At 40.0% G+C, this 21,664-nt stretch overlaps 1 protein-coding gene and 1 pseudogene across 2 annotated transcripts; both read left to right on the top strand.

Annotated features, from left to right (window-relative positions):
* Positions 1–5,022: 5,022 nt before the first annotated feature.
* Positions 5,023–20,803, top strand: LOC122002770 (uncharacterized tRNA/rRNA methyltransferase YsgA-like). 2 transcript variants are annotated; one of them, XM_042558080.1, is made up of 4 exons: positions 5,023–5,354; positions 5,441–5,545; positions 5,652–5,778; positions 17,317–17,816. In XM_042558080.1, the coding sequence occupies exons 1-4, from the start codon at positions 5,112–5,114 to the stop codon at positions 17,421–17,423; spliced, it is 582 nt and encodes a 193-aa protein (XP_042414014.1). In that variant the 5' UTR covers positions 5,023–5,111; the 3' UTR covers positions 17,424–17,816. The 2 variants fall into 2 exon arrangements, with proteins under 2 accessions (XP_042414014.1, XP_042414013.1); XM_042558079.1 differs by lacking the exon at positions 17,317–17,816 and adding an exon at positions 20,440–20,803 and having other exon boundaries at positions 5,024–5,354.
* LOC122002769 lies at positions 17,855–19,396 on the top strand (annotated as a pseudogene).
* Positions 20,804–21,664: the final 861 nt, after the last annotated feature.

Here is a 21,664-nt window from a genome sequence, read left to right as displayed (position 1 = left end):
GGCGGTAAGGCGACGACCGCCCGTTCGGACACATAGTCCAGTCAGTCGGACTCACTGCCTCCTTCGACTAGACTTGAAGAGGAGGCAAGTGATCCAAGCGAGTAGGACCCTCCCCATGTAGCGCGTCGTCGCCGAGGGCCAGCGGTTCCTCCGGCATAAGGAGCGGCATCACCATCCCGATGACCACGCAGATGACGGAGGTCACGATGACGTTCCACGCCATGATGAACAGAGCGCCGACGATCTGCTTGAACACCTCCCGCCTACGCTGCGAACAGTCCAGAGAGCACATGACCAGGAAGCTCCCGCACGGATCAGAACACCCGATCGACCGGACGCGAGGAAACTGCCGACTGGTCGGACGATCGACGGGGAGTAAGAAAAGGCAAGGATAGAAACATCTTCTGACAGCAGATGATATGCAGGATCTTAGGACATGGGCTCACTATCCCATCAAAGACATGCTCACTGTCCCATCAAAGACGTGCTCGTACTGTAGCAGTAAGGAGTCAGGCAAGTTCCTCTGACAAGCCCATACTGGGTATGGGTTGAGGACACGTGTGTGTGCCTCGGTATATGTACATCAGTCTCCTCAGAAGTATATATAAGGCCTCCACTTCTTCAACCGGAGGTACACGAGTCTTCTGCTTCTAAGCCACTTCTTTGTTATTCCTCGCCTGACTTGAGCGTCGGAGGGCCGTCGCCGGGACACCCCTCCCGGCCCGGTTTTGTTGCAGGTTCGCCGGAGCACCTGAGGATCTAGCAGGGAGCGCCACATCCCCAGCGTTCGTTGACCCCTGGTTCGGACAGGATCAAGGGATTTGGCGCACGGGCCAAAGGTAAAGAGGTAACGGGCACCCCTTCATAGATGCACCCCACTGTCCGAGCGGGGGGCTCGTCGTCGGAAGGCGATGAAGAAACCTTGGCCACCCGCAAACGCCGCCGGTCGGACGCTCCCTCTCAATCAACTACTTCGCCCATCGACGCTCCCGAACAAGCGGACGCCGTTCTTCTGCAGCCGTTCCGAGCATGGCGGAATGGCGGAAGCGATCTCCTCCGATCGAACCCCCTCGCAATGCGACCTGCCATCCGATCCGATCGCCATTTAGCCCATCAGAGTTCTGCCCCCTATCCACAAGAGAATTCGGCGATCAGGAATCCAGTCTTCGTCGATCGGCCAATCCTCTGGTCCGTCAGCTTCCACTCAGTCGACCCCGAGTGGTCGGCGATCCATAAGGGCCCTCTTGCACCTCCCGACTGAGAAGCTCCTTTCGCCCGCCAATCATCCCACAACTCCTGAACACTAAATAGTTATTCACGGGACGCTGGCCAAGGTTTGGGAGGATGCTCGCGCTCGGGTTGCGGCCGTGCCCCCAGGGCTGCTCGGCAACAACCATCTGTCATACGCTACAGGAGTAAGTTCTCCCCTTTGCTTATCCATATCTTACTTTCGTTCAGTATTAACATGTCCTTGACTTCTTGTAGTACTGGGTGAAGAGTGTGGCGGTGTGCCACCACCTGGCATTTTTGGAAGATGAGCTCAAGAAGCTCAAACTCTCTGGAGGAGCTCCCGCTCTGGGGCTCTCATACGCCGAGCTGTAGGAGGATCTAGCCCAGACCCAGAGACTCCTGGAGGACGAGCGGAAGACCTCATCTGATCGGCAAAGCATGGTGGAGCAGCTGGAAAATAAAGTCAAATCTTATGATCGCAAGATCGATCTGGCCACCACCAGAAAACTTAGGGCCATATCCGACCTGGATGCGAAGAAAGTTGAGGCTCGAGCCCTGGAGCTAAAAGTCAAGGAGCTGGCCGATTTACTCAATGCCGAGCAGAATGGTCACTCGGTTGAAGTGACCGCTCTGCGAGAGGAGCTGAAAATCTCTCAAACTGCTCTTGAGGCCTCCCATGCTGCCTTAAAGGAATATCAGGGCGTCGAGCCGAGCCAATTAGCTGCTATGAGGCAGAAGTATATCCGCAAGGAAGAATTTGTAAAGAAGGCCTGTGATCGGTTTGTTCATACGTTCGAGTTGGTCGTCACTGCTATGGTCGATCATCTGAAGACCAAGGGTCGTCTCCCTGAAGACTTCAGCATCCCTGTCCAAGACCGTGTCGGGCTCCTCACCACGATACCCGATGAGGTCTTTGATTATCTGGAATGAAATCGATGATATGTACTTGCCGTTCGACATATTTTGACTAATGAACTTTCCTTTTTCGGTCCTGTGTTTGTTCCTTTGCTATGTATGCCTGAGCGGGCTTCTTGATCCTCCGATCGCTACTATATTCGCGAGCGCTTTTTATCTTTTGGTCGTTGATCAACCGCTCGGCTTTCAAGTTTTAGGATTACCCCCTCCCGTTTGGAGGGCCCGAGTTTATGTTTGATTTAAACAATTCATGGCGGGGTTTTATAGTTGTCGCGTTGACTTTAGGATTTAACATCGCCACTCGACGGTGTTCAAGGCGAGGTATTTATAGTCGCCGCGTTGACTCTGGGGTTTAACGTCGCCGCTCGACGGTCTTCAATGCAGGGTATTTATAGTCGCCGCGTCGACTCTGGGGTTTAATGTCGCCGCTCGATGGTCTTCAAGGTGGGGTATTTATAGTCGCCGTGTCGACTCTAGGGTTTAATGTCGCCACTCGACGGTCTTCAAGGCGGGGTATTTATAGTCGCCGCGTCGACTCTGGGGTTTAACGTCGCCGCTCGAGGGTCTGGTGAGGTCTTGAGGACCGGCCGTTCGGCGATAAATTCAGCGAACATTGCACTTTTGGTTTTCAACCTGTAATGAAAAGGCGTAGGAGAATGCAAAGGTACTGGATATTAGTTACATTATTGCACCTTTCATCCAGCTTGGTATGACTGCAGGTGGTTAGCACTCCATCGGCGCTCTAGTCGCCGCCCGTTCTCATCTTCCAGATAATATGCCCCCAAGCGAAGCTTTTCCACAACCTTGAATGGTCCAGCCCATGGGGCCTCCAGCTTGGTGACGTCACTGACCTACTTGACTTTCTTCCAAACGAAGTCACCGACTTGAAATGATCTGGGTACCACTCACCTGTTGTAGTTTTGTTTCATTCTTTGTCGATATACATCAACCGGACGGTTGCCTTGGCTCGCATCTCGTCCACCAGGTCTAGCTCCATTCGATGTTGTCCTCGTTGTAGCGTCGGATCCGGTCGGACTCTATTTCGACTTCGACCAGAACGACGTATTCTCCTCCGTATATCAAGTGGAGTGGGGTGACCCCCGCCCCTTCCTTAAGCGTTGTACGGATCACCCACAATACACCTAGTAGCTCGTCCACCTAGCTTCTCCCTTTATGATCGAGCCGAGCTTGAAGAACCAGTAAGATTTCCCGATTCGCTACCTCGGCTTGCCCGTTACTCTGCGGGTATACAACAGAGGTGAAGGCTTGTTGGATGTCGTACCCCTCGCACCATTCCTTTAGTTGCTAACCTGAGAACTGTCTGCCGTTGTCCGAAATGAGCCGACGGGGAATGCCGAACCGACAGATGATATGCTGCCAGATGAACTTCATGACCATTTACTCAGTTATCTTCGCTAACGGCTCAGCCTCAATCTACTTGGAGAAATAGTCAACCGCCACCAGTAAGAATTTTCGCTGCCCGGGTACCATAGGAAACGACCCTACGATGTTCATGCCCCATTGATCGAATGGATAGGACACGGTGGAGGACTTCATCTCTTCCGTCGGTCGATGCGAGAAGCTATGGTATTTTTGGCAAGACAGACACATGTTGACTATCTGAGCGGCATCTTCCTGTAGTGTTGGCCAAAAATACCCGGCTAAAAGGACCTTTCTTGCTCATGAGCGGCCGCTCGGATGTCCTCCGCAGGACCCTTGATGCACCTCTTATAGTATATAGTCGACGTCTTCCGGACCGACGTACTTAATTAAAGGCCTGGAGCATGCTTTCTTATAAACCTGTTCTTTGATCAGGGCGAAATGACCAGCTCTTTTACGAAGCGAATGCGCTTCATCCCGATCGGAGGGTGTGGCCTCGGACTTCAAGAACTCCGTTATGGTCGTCCGCCAATGATGGGGAAAGGCGAGCCCTTCCATCCTGTCTATGTGAGCTACTAGGGCTACCTATTCGACCGGTTGTTGAATGACGACCGGTGATATGGAACTGGCGAGCTTGGCTAAATCATCAGCATCTTGATTTTCTGATCGGGGAATCTTTTGTATGATCACTTCTTCGAAATTGCCCTTTAGCCTCTCGAATGTCTCGGCGTAGAGTCTGAACCTTGAGTTGCTTATCTCAAAGTTCCCGACAAGCTGCTAAGCGGCTAGCTGAGAATCTGAGTGGATCAAAACTTTGACGGCTCCCACATGTCGAGCGGCCTGTAAGCCCGCTATGAGGACCTCATACTCAGCCTCGTTATTGGTTGCTCGATGGTCTAGCCGGATGGCCAGATGCATCCGTTCATTCAGAGGAGAAACTAGCAGTACACCAACTCCACCTTCTCACCGAGTGGATGACCCGTCCACATATATCCGCCACAAAAGTCATTCAAATTAATTAAAAGTCTAATATTAAATACACCTCCAAATCTCTCGCTATATATATATATATATATATAATATTAATGAAAGTTAGAATTTTCTATATCAATTAGTTTTGTTAATATAAGAATTTTTATAAGGATTACTTTTTTTTAAAAAATTAATTATGAAATGATTCGATTCAATGAATTATAAGGATTTGTTTATATTTTTTATTTTTTAATGGACTGACATATTTAATCTGTAATGCTCCTAAGATTAGGTTGGATTAGATGAAAGATTTTCAATTTGCCGTGATGATGGATTTATTAGTAGTCAATCCAAAATTTAACTCTTTTGTATGGGCACTCGAGATAGAGTTGGACTCACGAAGACCTGGGACGAGAGAATCACCGTTTTGTCGCTACATTTCAATTTTTTTTTACGCACCAATTTTACGTATGCCTTAATTTATTTCTTTCAAGTTTTTTTTAAAAAAAATCTATTTAAAAATATAAAAGGGTGAAAATATCAATCATTTTGGCCACTATCTGGGACTCTGGGTCTGTCCGGCGGTCCCGGCCCACACCCCCATCGGCGCTGTTATGGACGCAGAGGCGGCCGCCGCGCCGCCTGAACAGCCAGTCGTAGAGAGCCTCGTGGTGGTGCACAACGTGGCGAAGCGCCACAACATCGGGACTATGGCCCGCAGTGCCACCGCCTTCGGCGTCTCGGAGATCGTCCTCGTCGGCCGCCGCGACTTCAATGCCTTCGGGAGCCATGGCTCCACCTCGCACCTCCGCTTCCGTCATTTCCACTCCCTCTCCCATGCTCGCCTATACCTCAAGGCACTTACTTTTGTTTCCTATGAAATCTAGGGCTTTCGATTCCCGTCGATCAAATTTCCCTTACCTACTTTTTATCCTGTTTTTAGGAGGAGAGGAAATGCGACATATGTGGGGTGGAGATCACCGATGGGGCGTTCGCCATCACCCAACACCCTTTCAGGAAGAGTACAGCTTTTCTCCTCGGTAACGAGGTCTGCTTCGTGTTTCCCAGCACTAAACCTTGCTCCTTTTCTCATTATCTACCTTTTTTTGCCATTAATAACGTAGTTTTATTAATATTTTTCCTGCTTTGGCCAGGGCACCGGACTCTCTGCCAAAGAATGTGAGATTTGTGACTTTTTTGTTTACATTCCTCAATACGGATGTGGGACTGCATCGCTCAATGTCACCGTTGCAGCTTCCATTGTACTGCACCACTTTGCAGGTATTTTGATTTTACTGCATCTGTTCACAGACAGATTTTGGGGTAAATTTATCTCATTTATGCATGCTATTTTGAAACAGCCTAAACTTGTTTCTCATAAAGTCAATCCATTTTTCTTTAAGCGACATTTTATAACTATCCTATGAGAAACTCAGTAGGTAACTTGTTATATGCATGTGTTACAATTTTTATAAGTGATACATTGGAATGCAAAGCACAGTCTTGAGTAATAAATTGTTTCTGCATTAGTACTGAATTTGTTGAGAAACTAATTGTGAATTTTCGTTCTTATTGTCATTTCACAACAACTTGTAGCATGAAGCAGTCATTAAATTTTATTTGTGTTGTGGAGAAATGGTTTCATTGCTTATTTACATATTTATGTTTTTTCCGAACACTTCACAAAATGTGAAAAGGTAATATAATCTACTTACTTTGCTCTACACTACAAGCTTGAAAGGTAAGTAGGTTTGTGTTTTCAGAGGCTTAGTAACATTATATTTCTAAGATTGTTGGTCTGTTTTTTCTGTTGCTTAATCACATTATATTTCTGAGATTGGTTGTGGATGCACATGTCTGTGCACATGAGTTAGACAAAATATAGATGTGAACGTGATTTCAGGGTATGCTGATAACTGGGATGCATACCTTTACCCATAGGATCTCGTCATACAATGCCTAACCAAGCTTGGCCAACCTATGTATAACTGTGTAATGCATACATGTCAAATATTTATGAAATTAGGATCAGTTTCCACTTAATTACTTGCCAAAGAAAACAGTACTGAAAACCACAATATAGAGTAACACTTGAACATTCCCCAACTACATCAATATACATTCTGATTGTTGTCTCGATGGATTGGCAATCAAAGTCTAGCACTTTACAACTTATGTCAGTTCTAATATTTTTCAGCATCTAAAATTATATAATGTTATATTTGATAAATACTTCTCTGATAAATGTCGGGTTAGAATTGAAGTCTGTTAAAAGTTGATACGTTTGCAAGAAGTCCTAATGTCTCCTTTGTGGTTTACATATATTGGAATCTGTAGATCCAACCTTAGTAAACAAAAGGTGAGCTAAAGGATTGACCATCCTCTCAAATTGCAGTTTATTTGTTGATGTGAAATAGAGTGATAACCAAGAAAAATATTTCAATTATTGAAGGATTGATTAAGTCAGATATGTAGAGAGGCACATTTTCACTGGATTTGTGTTTTATTAGGTTTGGATTTGGGCGACATCGAAAAATGTGAGTACCTACAATCCCTAATTGATGGCAAACAAAGTCAAGGAGAAGAACAATGAAAAAAAATAAATTCAAGGATAATAAGATAGACAAGAAGGAGCTGAGAATGTAACTGTGGTCTAGGGCGGGGCATCAACTCACTGGTATGTATATATAAGTTTCTTATCGAATCAAGCAGAAGCTTTGTTAGATGGAGGATAATATCATGATAGCATTGGTCAAAGTTTGATCTGTTGAACTGGTTGAACTAGAAGAGGGTGATATAACTAACACGCCAGCCTGCCTGGTTATATAAACTGTTTCAACTTGAGGCTGTGTTTCCTGGTAGGTGAGAAAATATAAGGGAAAGAGAGAAGAAAAAGGTAGAGAAACAAAGTGAAGGTAAAAGAAAATTTGATATTTTCTCTACTCATATTTCTTTCAAGCACTTGTTTAACTCTATGGAGAGACAAGATTCATATATAGCTGGTTCCAAATAGTTGGAACAGACACAGTTTAGTATGATGAACATGTGTTTGCTTGAAGCGATGGAAATGAAGAGAGAAAATAGATTTATATTTACATATTTAAAAATTAGAGATTGGATGATGATCAGAAAGGAAAGGAGACAAGTGGAATTGAAGTTGAAGGTAAATGGCATGATAGACAGGAACAAGCAAAGGCATTATGATGCTACTTTCTGTTTGACAAAGAAAATTTTCAGAGAAAAGAATAGAGTTTTCCGTTGTTGTCAAACTTGGTTGTGCCCAGTACAAATCAGGATTGGCAAGATACTAGGTGATTCATTTTTGGTTGATATCTCTGATGTGTTTTGAGGGTCATCGAAATGGTGAAAATTCAGCTAGAATTCAGTTGGATCTTGGTAGAAACCATCTAAATCATGTGAGAATCAGAAGGAATCATCAACATTGATCGATTTGTAGTAGGGTTGAATGAGAAGAACCTGGTCTTGAGAAGGTTTGTTATAGATGTCAAACTTATATGGATTGGTTGAGTTGGATCTGGATTGGAAGGAACTAATTCAACCTTGGTTGATATCTCAGATATGTCTCCAATTGTTGCTGAAATTCAGAAATCGATAAGATCTTGATAAAAATTGAGGAACCTGTGTGAAAAAGGAAAGAAATTCATCGCAGAAGACTACTGCAGCCTGGATAGGAAGAGACGGCTGTTGAAAAAGCGATGAAGTGTTGGAAGCTTCAATGGGACATGGGTTGTTTTAAGAGGAAGAGAAGTTTCATGACAACTTTCTTTGTTCTTGTGATAGATCCGATCAGGAAGAAGGAGCTCGTCTTTGACACTCCTTCAATAGACACTAGTAATATAATTAATTATATAAATAGTAGTCCGGTGGAGGGTCAGGGTGTAGGTGAACTAAGCAAGCGTCTGAGGTGGCTGGCAGAGGTTGTATATGTTTGTACTTTTTCTTCGTTGTGGCAAAAGCAATTTAAAATTTAATAATTAAAAAATTGGATGGACATGACAACATGAAAAAAAAGAACCGGAAACAAAATAATAAATGACTAAGTGTTATTACATTGGAATGATTATAACAACAAAAAGGAAGAATATGAATATAGTTAATTTGAAAATAATGTCACATAACTAAAATAATTTATTGGAAACAGAAATATTCATATCATTTTTTTGATAATAATATCAAATTAAGAAAAGCTACATATTAATTATCCTAACTTTGTTGTGCGTGCTTATGACCTAACAAGTGGTACGAGGACTCTAGTGGTTAGATATTGAAGTAGTGTATGTAGGACTTTGTAGCACTGTTTAGAATCTCGTGTAGTACCGTCAGATATGAGCGAAACATTTCGTTCTACTTGCCGACCGGCATCAACACGATTCATGTGTTGGCGTGCCTCGAGGCCTCGTGTTCGCCATGGAAGCTTCGCGTGAGGCTAGGGGTGTAAACGAGCCAAACCGCTCGCGAGCTATTCGGGTCTCGGCTTGAAAGAAAGTTTGTTCGATTAAATTAACGAGCCGAGCTCGAGCCTGATTTCAAGCTTGAAAACATTATCGAGCGGAGCTCGAGCTTAACAGTATTTGGTTCGTGAGCTCGCGAACATGTTCGTTTAGAGGCTCGCGAACATATTCGTTAAGAGGCTCGCGAATATGTTCGTTAAGGGACTCATTTTTATTATTATTATTATTATTATTATTATATATATATATATATATATATATATATATATATATATATATATATATATATATATATATAATTAAATATCACATAAATAATAAATATAATAATATATTATTAATTATTATAGATAATTATCTTAAACGAGCTCGAACTAAGCTTGTTTAATTTTTAAACGAGTTTTTTTTCGAGCCGAGCTCGAGCTATTTAATTTTGTTATGAGCCGAGCTCGAACTTAAGAACTAAAGCTCGAATCGAACTTGTACCAAGCTCGAGCTTAGGGATAACGAGCCGAGGTCGAACTCAAGCCTCTTACTGTTTGGCTCAGCTTGACTCGTTTACCGCCCTATGTGAGGTGAATGCGGTGGCTACGTAGGCGTCGCGCGGGTTTGCGACCGCGGGATTCCCACAGTCACTAGTGACACAAAATAGGGTGAAGGTTTAACTTAGAGTTTAATTAAATAACTTAGGTTAATAATTTCAATCTAGACTCAATTGAACTTTAATAAAATTATCTCATTAATTTAATATATATATATATATATATATATATATATATATATATATATATATATATATATATATATATATATACACACACACATGTGTGTGTTATTTTTTGTTTTTTAAATATCTAGATTAATTTTTTTTTTAGTTAATATATTTTATATTTAAAAAATAAGAAAACTATCAGTACGACATGATACGGTAATAAAACCATATCATTCTGGTTTGGGACGACGAGACCTGAGCACAACACCATAAGTTCCTTTCCTAAAGGTTCAATTAACATTGGATTTCAGCTCCCGAGGCAATGGTGCATTGGCAGAGCACCTTCTCAGTTTCCCAAACATCTCAGCTTCAGCGAATTAACGGATGAATTTCCCTTAATGGACGGTTGACCTAAAAATGTTGGGTTGATAGGCTACTCACTGCAAACGATCTCTGATTTACCCTGGTAGCCGGTGGAAAACTTCCATGTATCGGGTTGGTCACCCTCACGATTAGTCGACATAAGCTGGATATCTGATGCTAACTAAAAAAAATCATTGGATTTCTCTTTACACTGGTTTATGATATCAGACTTGTTGATAAAACAAAGTCTGGGGTATTATGTTTGGCAGAGCGAAGGGGAAACCATCAAATATTAGTAATAAGAGTGATTGGTAAACTATGCAGGAAAAAATATACAATCAAATTATGTCCTGCAAATATTGCTAGTTATATGGTGACTAATGAAATTAAACCCCGAGCATTAGGCAGGGATTGGAAGTGTGGTATAAAGAGAGTAGTGCCATTAACTATTGACCATATTCATTGTCAGAGGTTTACCATATTCATCATAGAAGGGGGGTTTGCAAGTTGCATATAACAAATGGGCGAGACTTGATAGAGCATTTGAACTCATTTGAGAACCTTGGATGAGTTGACATAGACATCCTTTACTATTTGATCTTTTTGTGGTTACTTAGTTGGATACTTTCTTAGGTGGCAAGAAGTGACTTAAGATTTTTAGAGTATGTTCATTGCATGTAAGATAGATGTGCACTTCAAGACAAACTGTCCAAAGAAGAATACAGAGACTCATGAGAATGTGTAGACAATTGTGGATGAGTAAGTTGTGTTTGTTGTTGTTTCAACAAAAAGAATGCCCTTTCTATGGTTCAATATTTAGATTCAACTTATCCGATGCATGTTTGCACTAGGAGGAAAGTATTTCAGACTTTTCTTGCAGGTGAAACAGGACCATGAGCTTTCAGAATGATTCACAGAGGAGTATCTAGAGTGTTGGCGCAGGCAAGCCCAACTTATTTGATCATGCATGACACATTTTGGGGCAGGTTTCTCTTTCCCAAAGATGAGAGAAATCACATTTCACTTGGCCAATTAGAATTAGAGTGGTACCACTGCAATGCAAAAAAATAGAATTTTGAGGGTGACTCATAGTAGGCTGATCTATATAACAGGATGATTGTAGAAAGACTTATTCTCATTTAGTGATATCTTTATGACAAATGAGATAACACATGCAGAACTCTCAAGTGACAGTGTATCTCATAATATAAGACGAGCAAAAGAGCACATCTGCAGGTCATATAGGGGTGGAGAGTCCAAGGGATCTCCCTCCATGGCCGAGAAGCATCATCAGTCTGATTAGCTATATGCGATCAACCAAGGTTGAACTAGAGAAGTGGATGATTTTGGTGTGTGAAGTGGTGGAGCAGATTTAGAGGAGCAAGACCATTCTAGAGTATCACTATCAAGGTGGAGATTGCTAGGATTTGGGTTACTGAGATGGGCATGGTGTTTTACAACATATTTGAATTAGGGGTTGTCAGCTTGCTTTGTTACTGAGTATCACTATTGAGGTGGAGCATGCTAGGATTTGGGTTATCGAGATGGGCATGGTTTATTAGAACATATTTGAATCTGAGAGGGTTTTCAACATGCTTATTGCATGGAGAAGGAAGTGTTTTTTTTTTTCCTCAAAAGAGAGTTGTTGGTCTTCAGGGCAAGGTTTTAAAATTTGCTAAGCGCTAGTCGAGCGCCAGACCAGCGCCTAGGCTGCTTAGACGGGGACTAGGCGCCACTAGACGGATTCCACGGTATCAACATAAATTACATAATAAATCACATACTCCAATACAATAACAACAAATTTAAAACGAGTTCAAAATTGCACAACCAAATATCACATATTTATTCTACTTCTTTTTCTCTATAATTTTCAGCAACTTGTTCTTTATCGGACACAAACTCAATATCATTATTGTGATCCTTCTCTTCTTCTTCGAATGCAAAATCATCCTCGTGAAGTTCTCTCACTCTAGAGTTTCTTCAGGGTTGTAGATTTTCATCTGCTCCACTTGCTTCATCAATCATTTGCCATGTGAGTCCGGAACCTAGTTCAACTTCATCATGTTCCTCACCATCCACAATCCAACCTTATGCATTTGAAGTATCTTTTACAAGAAGCACATCGACATTCATTTCTTTTTCTCTTTTTTGTTTGTTTAACAATCTAGCATTAAATTGGACAAATACTATATTGTTCAATCTATTGACATCTAACCTATTTCTCTTCTTTGTATGAATCTTGAAAAAAAAGAGAGTAAATATTATAGTAATATAAAATTAATACTTTATTTTAATTAAAGACTTAAAGTTTAAAGTTTACTTCTTCGAATACACTCCAATTTCTTTCACACCCAGATAAACTTGTAGTTAATGAAAGTATCCTCAATGCCACTCTTAGCAAATTAGGCGTGTGAACACCGTATGTACTCCACCATGCACATGGATCAAATGTATCATTATTTTTTTCACATACTTTTGCTGCCAATATTTTTCTAAATAACCCTGCCTTGTCTTTGTATTTTGTATATTCCTTGTTAATAATTGTATCCTATAGATCTAACTCATTGACATGCAAAATTTTCATGCATTAAAAAATCCCTGTCGCGACCTCCTCATAAAGAGTAATAGAACTATCTTTATAGTAAAAATAGGGATTCAATAAAAATACAGTGGTATGTAATGATGTATCAAGTCTATCCTTCATTTTTGAGTTAATAATCACTATGATAGATTGATAATTTGATTCCATGTTCAAGGCCACCTTGATATCTTCTTTAGCTTGAAGAAGTTCCTAGTATAGAAACCCCGTGGATGACTTTCTATTTCCATCTACTAATCGAAGAGCTCTTATAAAAGGAGAAAATATTTTTAAATAAAGTGTCACACCATTCCAGAAACTCACGTTCATCATAGTAGAGTAAGCCAACTATATACATTTCTCCTACGTATCACTTGTAAACATGACCCCTAAACGAGATTTTATTTTTCAATCAAACTTTGGAATGTGAGGAAATTTGAAGCAAACCTAGTAACTCCTGGCCGGACTATGACTCTTCTTCGTGACACTGCTCATCAATGACAAAGTCTTATAGTGAGCATTAATGACAATGGTAAAAGATTTGGCTTGCTCAATAACCTTTTTATATTGTGAAAGCTTGCCAATACTTTCAAGCATCAGATTAACAGTTCACATATGCTCCAAAAGATCCCAGGTTGCTCTCTCATCAATTTAGCTGCAATCATATTGTTGGTGGCATTGCCTATTACAATCTGAACAATATTCTGAGTTCTTACTTGTTCAACACACTTGGTAACATATTCAAAAATAAGTTCATACGTGCCTCGTGACTCTAAAAATGTAGTATCCTGCTTGCAATAACACAAATTTAAGATGCTTCTTTTTCTATCACTCCATGCATCTATCATGATTGAGCACCCATTCTTTGTCCATTCTTCATGTTTCTTTAGTAGTTGCTTTGTTCTTTCAATTTTGGCTTTCAACAGTGACTCCCTAAGCTGATATTGAGTTGGAGGCTTGAATCCTGGTCCAAATTGATCCATTGCCTCCATTAGTTGCTTGAAGATATCTTTATCAACAACATTGAATGAGATTCCATTTTTATAAACCTATCTCTTAGCATATTGTTGAACTTGTTGAGTTCTTTCTTTGAAAAGAGCTTCATTTATATTTTTTTGGCGAAACACTTTACTCCTACGAACTACATTTTCTGGAGCAATTACCGATGCATATCTATCCATGGATCAAGTGGAAGAGGTACTCTCCTGACATTGTTTTTTCACACAACTTGAATTTAATTTTGTCGAGGTTCTTAGGATCAATCAGCATCTCATACTCTCATCTTATGTCATTTGACTTTCTCCTAAGAATTCCGGATTCAAGTTGAGTGACGGATGTCGTCAAAGATGGATTGCTTGCCATTGTAATTGTAATTGTAATTGTAATTGTGATAACCTGAAAGTGATTTAAGAATAAATTTACAATATAAGGTGACGTTTGGTTCTTTAATAGGAATCAGAATCGGAATGCGAATCATAGTATTGTGGAATGAGAATGAGTATAAGCATGGATATCACTCTTAAAAATAATGTTTGGTTAGTTGAATATTTTCTATCGGAATAAACCAAAATTTCCTTTTTATCCTTAGAAGAAAATAAGAGAAAAATTATATGTGAGAGAAAGTTGAATGTGAGAGAAAAATATATGAGAGATCATGATGAGAGAGAAAATATGATGGGAAAGAATGAAGAGAGGGAAAATGTGATAAGTGAAAATGAAGAAAGAGTGTGATGGGAGAGAGCATGGTGGCAAAAGGCGACTACGCTCGCCTTCAGTGCCCCCGCCAACCCGTCCTAGGGCAACATGGAGGAGGTAAATCACGGGTGACTACTAGCCTTTGAAATAGTGACTGGTGCATGAGGGAAGTTTTTACCTTGGCTATGCTGAGATTTGAACTCCAGACCTCATGGTGGCAACACCTCATGCGCTAGCCACTAGATTGTCCTGAGGGATGTGATGGGAGAGAGCATGATGAGAGAGGATGAGGAGAGAGAAATGTGATGAGAGAGAGTGTGATGGGAGAATGAATAGAGAGAAAGTGTGATGAGAGAAAATGAGGAGAGAGTATGATGGGAGAGATTGAGAGAGAGTATGATGAGAGGGAGCATGATAGAGAAAGTGTGATGAGAAAAATAAGGAAAGAGAGTGTGATGGGAGAGAAAGCATGATGGCAGGATGAGAGAGAATGAGGAAAGATAAAGTATGATGAGAGAGAAAGTGTACTAGGAGAGATTGAAGAGAGAAAGTGTGATGAGAGAAAATGAAGAGAGAGAATGTCTGATGAGAGAGATTGAGGAGAAAGAAAGTATGATGAGTGAGAAAGTATGATGATAAAATGAGGAGAGAGAATGCATGATGAGAGAGAACAAGGAGATAGAAAATGATATGAAAGAAAAATTGAACAGAACTATTAAGGGTATTTTCGTCTAAAATTTAATTCTCATTTTCATCAAAACTAAGGAAGGAGGTGAGTTTCATCAATATCAAATTTTTGTATTTCATTTCAAAATTTTAATTTCATTTTCATCAATCAAACATAAGATTTGAGAATGAATCCATTCTCTCATTCTCAAATCCTTAAATCAAACGCCATCTAAATTACTTATTCTATATGCTCATCTAAAGTGATTTAAAATGTTTAGCCAATCTAGCAATTTGGTCGAAACTACTACTTATGATCTTGTGGTACTGAAACACTACAAATGAGAACATGGAATGACACAAAACTCCTAGGACAGCATACGACTCATTAGTCTCATTTATAAAATTTAGCCAATATTACTAAGAGAACCCAAAGTGGTCAAAGATAGAAAATAAAGTAACAACAAAGTGTTCGTTTGTGAAATTTTACAAATTTGGTCAGACTACTAGATGGACCAAATTACTCATACAAAAAAGGCACACTCGGAATTTGGAAAGTACATGGAGCACAACTATTAGCTTATTTCGGAACAAATTTAGATTCATACCATAATTTTGTTACACTGCTACATGATGGTCTAGTGCTCTAATACCAGAAGAGAGCACAATATCAATTCAATTGCTCTATCAAGTTATATATTAAGATCATCAACTAAGGGAGAAATTGAAAATGGCATTTAAACAAAAGAAAAACATATTTCTAAATAAATGGCAACAAGCATGAATACATAAAATCGAACAAAAAAGTGAAATCACAAATACATGGAGAAAAATAATAGTGTTGATAGGAGAAAAAAAGGACAGAAGTCCATCGACCGCTAGGAGATAAAAAAAGTTCAAATTTTAAGCTAGGATTTGTTAAAATTGAACAGAAATATTGTTTTGAGGGGATTACATAGCTACAACAATATAAATCAATAAATTATTTTCAGAATATAAATGTGATTTATATGAATTAATAAAATTTATTATTATTTTAAAAAAAATTTAAATATAAAATTATGAATATAAATATGATTTATATGAATTAATAAAATTTATTAAAAAAATAATTTTAAATATAAAATATCAGAATATAAATTAATTAATAATATTTATTGGAAAATTTAAATTTTAAATATAATATTATTAGAATATAAATAAATAAATTAAATTTATAAAAAGATTTTAATTTTAAACATTTTTATATAGTTTATTGGAATAATTTAATTAGAGTGTACAAAAGCCTATTCGAATTACCTTATTAAGTGAGGAGTTGTTAAATTAAATAAATAATAAATAAATTTTTAAAAAATACGGTGCTAAACGCTTGCAAGATGCGTCCGGCGCCATCGGACACTTCGCCAAAGGCTTCCGACAGTGCCAGAAGCATCGGGGACGCGTCCAGTGCTAGTGTCGTGCGATGCCGGACGCATCCTGCGACGCTTCTGGCGTCGCTGTATGCCTCCGGCGAAGCTTCCACCGATGCATCTGGTGGTGGCACCAGACACGTCTCGCAACGGCAGAAGCGTCGCGGGAGGCAAAAAAAAAATTTAGATAAAATAAATTATTGAAAAACTTATCGATCGATCGTTGAGCAGATGCTTCCGGAGAAGGCGAGAGGCAGTCAAACCAACGTGAGCAAATGAATCGGATAGGATTTGGGGCTGTAAATGGAAAAAAAAACACGGAATTTCCGTGACGCTTAGCCCCGCCCACCACTTTTCCGGTGCAGTTGTCGACCGTTGAGTGCCTGGTCGCTGCCTAAGGCATGTTTTTAGAACACTGCTTTAGTGAGTTTCAGAGGTAAAGTTTGTTAGTGAGTGTTTTGCTACAAGTATATGGTAGATTAAAAGGAATGTAGTGCAAGGGGTGGATATTTGGTTTTTATTGCACTTTTTTTTCATTTTATATACGTTGGGATGTTTAATGCGGATAGAAGAGGAAATCGAGAGAGCAATTTTAATTATACAGACAGTAGAGCAAATTGAGAAAGTAATTTTAATATTTTATTATTTTTATCAAATTTGATATTTATGATATTTTTGTTAATTTCTAAGTTTGGTATTTAGAGTATTTTTTGTTAATTTTTTGTTTTTTTATATTTTTGGATTTTTAGTATGTTTAGGATTTTTTTTTTATCTTAGGGTTTTGAGTCTGTATAAGGGTATGTTTAGTTGATGTTAAAGATAGTTTTGATTAATAATAATTCGGTTACGCTGTTCTTCTTTTCCACAATGTTTCGTGTAATTTTTGGATGATTATTTCCTGGTATTCTTTTGAATCAATAGGGATTAGAAGGTCGTTTCCGGTGTTCGTGCGTGAATCAACAGATTCGATACTCGCTTATGGTATTCGTGCGCAAATCAACGGAATTGATAGTTATCCGTTGTATTAGTTTGGTATCAGAGTCATGTCTTTCTTATGGAAGCATGTCACCGAGAAGACAGCAACTAGGTCGACTATGCTTTTAATCGTGATATGGAGTAATAATTTCGAGAGATAGACAAGTATGAAGAGGATGTTCTTGAAAGGGAGGAAGGAGTTTATGTATAAGGAAGATATGGACAACAAAATCAAAATAGTTGGAGATCCAATTTACGATGAAGACATGGCCGAATCAACTGACGAGCCTGTTTATGATGATGATGAAATTAATAAGGATACAAACTCTGAAAAAAAAAAGAGGAATCAATTGTTGAAATTTTTGCTCTACTCTATATAACAAAAGCTCGAGGAGCACTATCTGTGTTGGGTAGCGTGGTTCAAGAAACATAAGTAGAAGAAGTTGTATTCATCCTTTTGCCTTTTTCTTTCAGAAGACTGACAGCAGTCGCATCCATCTTTCGACATCTGTGGCAAGGATCCAACCATGGCTTCACCACTATTGCTTAGCAGAAGTCCTGTCCGTCTCAGCCTTCCGGGAAGAGTGAGGTCTTTGATCTTAAGCTTCAGCTCCATCTGCTAGCTAGTAGCTGTGCGCCTGGTGCCGATAACTCCAAGCGCGATCTCTTCAAGCGCGTGATCTCATACATGACGGTGGGAATTGCCGTCTCCGCCGCCTTCAGCGAGATGGTCATGTGTTCCGCCACGTCCAACATCGTCCTCAAGAAGATGTGCTTTCTCTTTGTCGGAAACTATGCATGCTGCCACCCCGAGCTTGCCCTCCTTAAATTAACTTCCTGCAGAAGGACTGTCTCAATGTGGACCCTATGATCTGTGGCCTCGCCCTCTGTAGCCTTTCCTCCCTCTGAGTTCACAACTTCATTGACTGCCTTGTTTCACCCCACTTCTGGTCTTGAGGACGACAGCCCCTACGTCCGGATGGTTGCTGTCCTTGGTGTCCTCAAGCTATATCATATCTCTGCTACTACATGCTTCGGCTCTGAGTTTTCAGCTTCGCTCAAGAACCTTATGCTCACCGATTCGGATGCCTAGGTGATTGCAAATTGCCAGTTTGTATTGCACGAGATATGGAACTTGGAGGCGAATAAATTAGAGGAAGCCAATAGGCAAAGAGAGACTCTTCTCAACAAGCAGATCATATACTACTTTTCGAAGCGGATTAAAGAATTCAATGAATGGGCACAGTGCCTTATCCTTGAACTAATCTCTAAGTATGTACCTTCTGATAGCAATGATGTATTTGACATGCTGAATCTACTTGAGCACTGACTTCAGCATGCAAATGGAGTTGTTGTCTTAGCTACAATCAAAGTGTTTTTGCATCTGACAATGTCAATGACCGATTGACCGATGTTCATCAGCATGTCTATGAGCACCTTAAAGCTCCTTTGCTCACTTTAGTGGTCAGGAAGTTCTGAGCAATCTGAGTCACCTGCATCTGTTGGTGATGCGTTCTCCTATGCTCTTCTCTTCTGACTACAAATATTTTTATTGCCAATTCAGTGGTCCATCATATATTAAAAAACTTAAACTGGAGATGTTGACTATCATTGCTAATGAGAGCAACACTTATGAGATTGTGACTGAATTGTGTGAATATGCTGGAAATGTTGATGTGCCCATTGCAAGGGAGTTAGTTCGAGCAAGGCTGAAGGCTTCCTTGAGTGCCAGAGACATGGATTTCAACCTAGATTTATTCAGATTGGAAGTATATCAGCAGAAGGTCATCGACGAAATCACTAGAACTTTGTCATCCCATGTGAATTGGGGCTCGAACAACCAATTGGTAGAAGCAGATGAATTCGAGGACAAGGGCAACACCTACAATGCTGTGCTCATCGACAGATCAACAAAGATTTTCAAAGTCTAGCAGTTTTTAGTAGATTTTACCGAGTTTATACCATATGATCTTCCTCCTGGATTGTCATCTGATATTATTCTAAATTCGAAGGCGAATTTTCTTCACCTTGGGGAAAATGATGCGGACAGACGAGCAAATCGAGAAAACAATTTTAATGAATCGAGAAAGTAATTTTAATATTTTTATTATTTTTATTGAGTTTGGCATTTAGAATTTTTTTATTAATTTCTAAGTTTGGTATTGACTGTTGAAGTTATTTTTTTTAATTTTTAATTTTTATATTTTTATATTTTTAGTATATTTAGAATTGTTTCTTTATGTAAGGACTCTTTTTTTCTTTGTGTCTTAAGATTTTGAGTCTATGTAATGGTATGTTTAGTTGCTGTTAAATATATTTTTGATTAATAATAATTGGGCAACACCGTTGTTCCTTTTTCCAAAGTTTTGTGTAATTTTTAGATATCTCTTTCCTGGTATTCTTTTGAATCAACGGTGATTAGAAGGTGACTTCTAATATTCGTGCGTGAATCAACGGATTTGATAGTCGCTTCCCGTATTCGTGCGTGAATCAACAAAATCAATAGTTATCCACTGTATTAATTTTGAAGGAGAGCCTTAGTGCAATTGTAAAGTGTCTACCATGGGACGTGGTGGTTATGGATTCGAGTCGGATAAATAGCATATTGCAATATAGGATAAGACTACGTATAATAGATCTTTCTTTGAGATTTTATATTGGTGGGAGTTTCATGCATCATATTGTCTTTAATAGGCGGATGTTGTTCATATGTATTTTGCGTATTTGTGTTATGTTATCAATGGAGAAGGTTGCTCTTCTATCACGCGGCATTATAATCATGGTTGCTCCGCTTCCTGAGGTTGCCCTTGTGATCATAAGAAACACGATTTGCCGCTTTCTCGGAATCTATTGCTGAACTTCTAGTTATTACTCAGTATTATCGCATTCGCATCTTTATCATATTTGCAATAGCAATGCATGCTCGATGGATAGGTTTTGAAATGGTGAGTACTTGACTTGGAAACTCTGCAGCTTAAAGAAATTCCCCCCTGCCTGCAAACGTGTCGTTTGTCACCTGGAACTCAGATGCTTCTCTTGTTTTTAGCATCTTTTCCGTGTTTGTTTCAGTCTGGGCTGGATTTTGCGAAAGGAATCGAGAGGGCAACAAATTCAGTGTGGCAGACAAACCTCTGAAGCAGATGAGGAGAAATTATTGTGCTGAATCAGTTGAAGCTATCGTCGAGGAGAGGAAGAGCAGAAAGCAATCTGCTGGCTTCGACATTTTCGAAGAGAATGGGACCAGCGATTCGAAGGTGGGAAATGTTTTGGAATCATTATTTCAAGGCTAAGTCCACATATCATATGGCTTCGCCTTCAGGAAGATACCTTGTTTTTTTTTTAAGTTTTTTTTCAAGTGGCAAGTAAACGAAGCTAGTTAATCGAAGTCGTCAGGATTTGATTTGATTAGATTTGTTAGCAAGTTTGTAGAACATTTAAAAGCTTGCATAACTTTAGTTTTGTTGATTCTATTCACTTTGAACTCAACAATGGAAACCCATTTGAATTCCATGAAAATATAATTTAACCAGGTACAATCTGAGCCGTCTGCTGCTCCTCCGTGTTGGTCCGTCTCCTGCCCCAAAAAATAAGGCGTTGAGTAAAACATTAGCGATAGATTACCATATCCCCAATCACAATCGAGATCTTAATTCCAAATTACTTGCAGCTCTTCCGGCCATGCTCCGGCGGACCATCGATCTCCCTGACACATGCCCACGCGTCGTCCCCCTCTCGTCGAGGATGATCGAGTCAATCTCCCATTCTTTAGATTAGGCTTTTTATCTGCCCACTCGAGCCTCCACAAAGGCGCACGAATTCAAACTCTGAAATCAAAATTACTAGAGGGAGCCGTCGGAGAAGCCTCCCCTTCCTGGACATCGGAAGTCAAGATGAGTTTTATATCAGTGTCATCAGCATGAGACCGGATCCTCTAGTCCCTTTTTTGTGGACCAATTCAGTTGTAAATTGATTGTGATCTCTTCTTAGATTTATCTTTCCATTTAGGTTATAGTTTGGATCGGTATGGACAGCCGGAGGCAATCTGAAGGCCACCCTTTGCTCGGCGCCCGGTAGCTTGGCTATCTACCTACCGCCGGTGGCCTCCAGGCGACCTTCAACCGTCCACCCTAACCCAAACTATAACATGGATGGAAAGATGAATCTAAAAAAAAATCATAATTAATTACGATTGAATCGTAGTCATGATCCGACTATAATTACATTATAGATCATCCCCTGATCCATAAAAAAAATGGATCAGAGGAGAGGATGCTGGCTTCAAAAGCATTGGACA

The sequence above is a fragment of the Zingiber officinale genome, chromosome 7A, assembly GCF_018446385.1.
Source record: "Zingiber officinale cultivar Zhangliang chromosome 7A, Zo_v1.1, whole genome shotgun sequence".
Lineage (NCBI taxonomy): Eukaryota > Viridiplantae > Streptophyta > Magnoliopsida > Zingiberales > Zingiberaceae > Zingiber > Zingiber officinale.
Note: the sequence above shows the minus strand (reverse complement) of the source record. Positions and strands in the feature narration are given on the sequence as shown.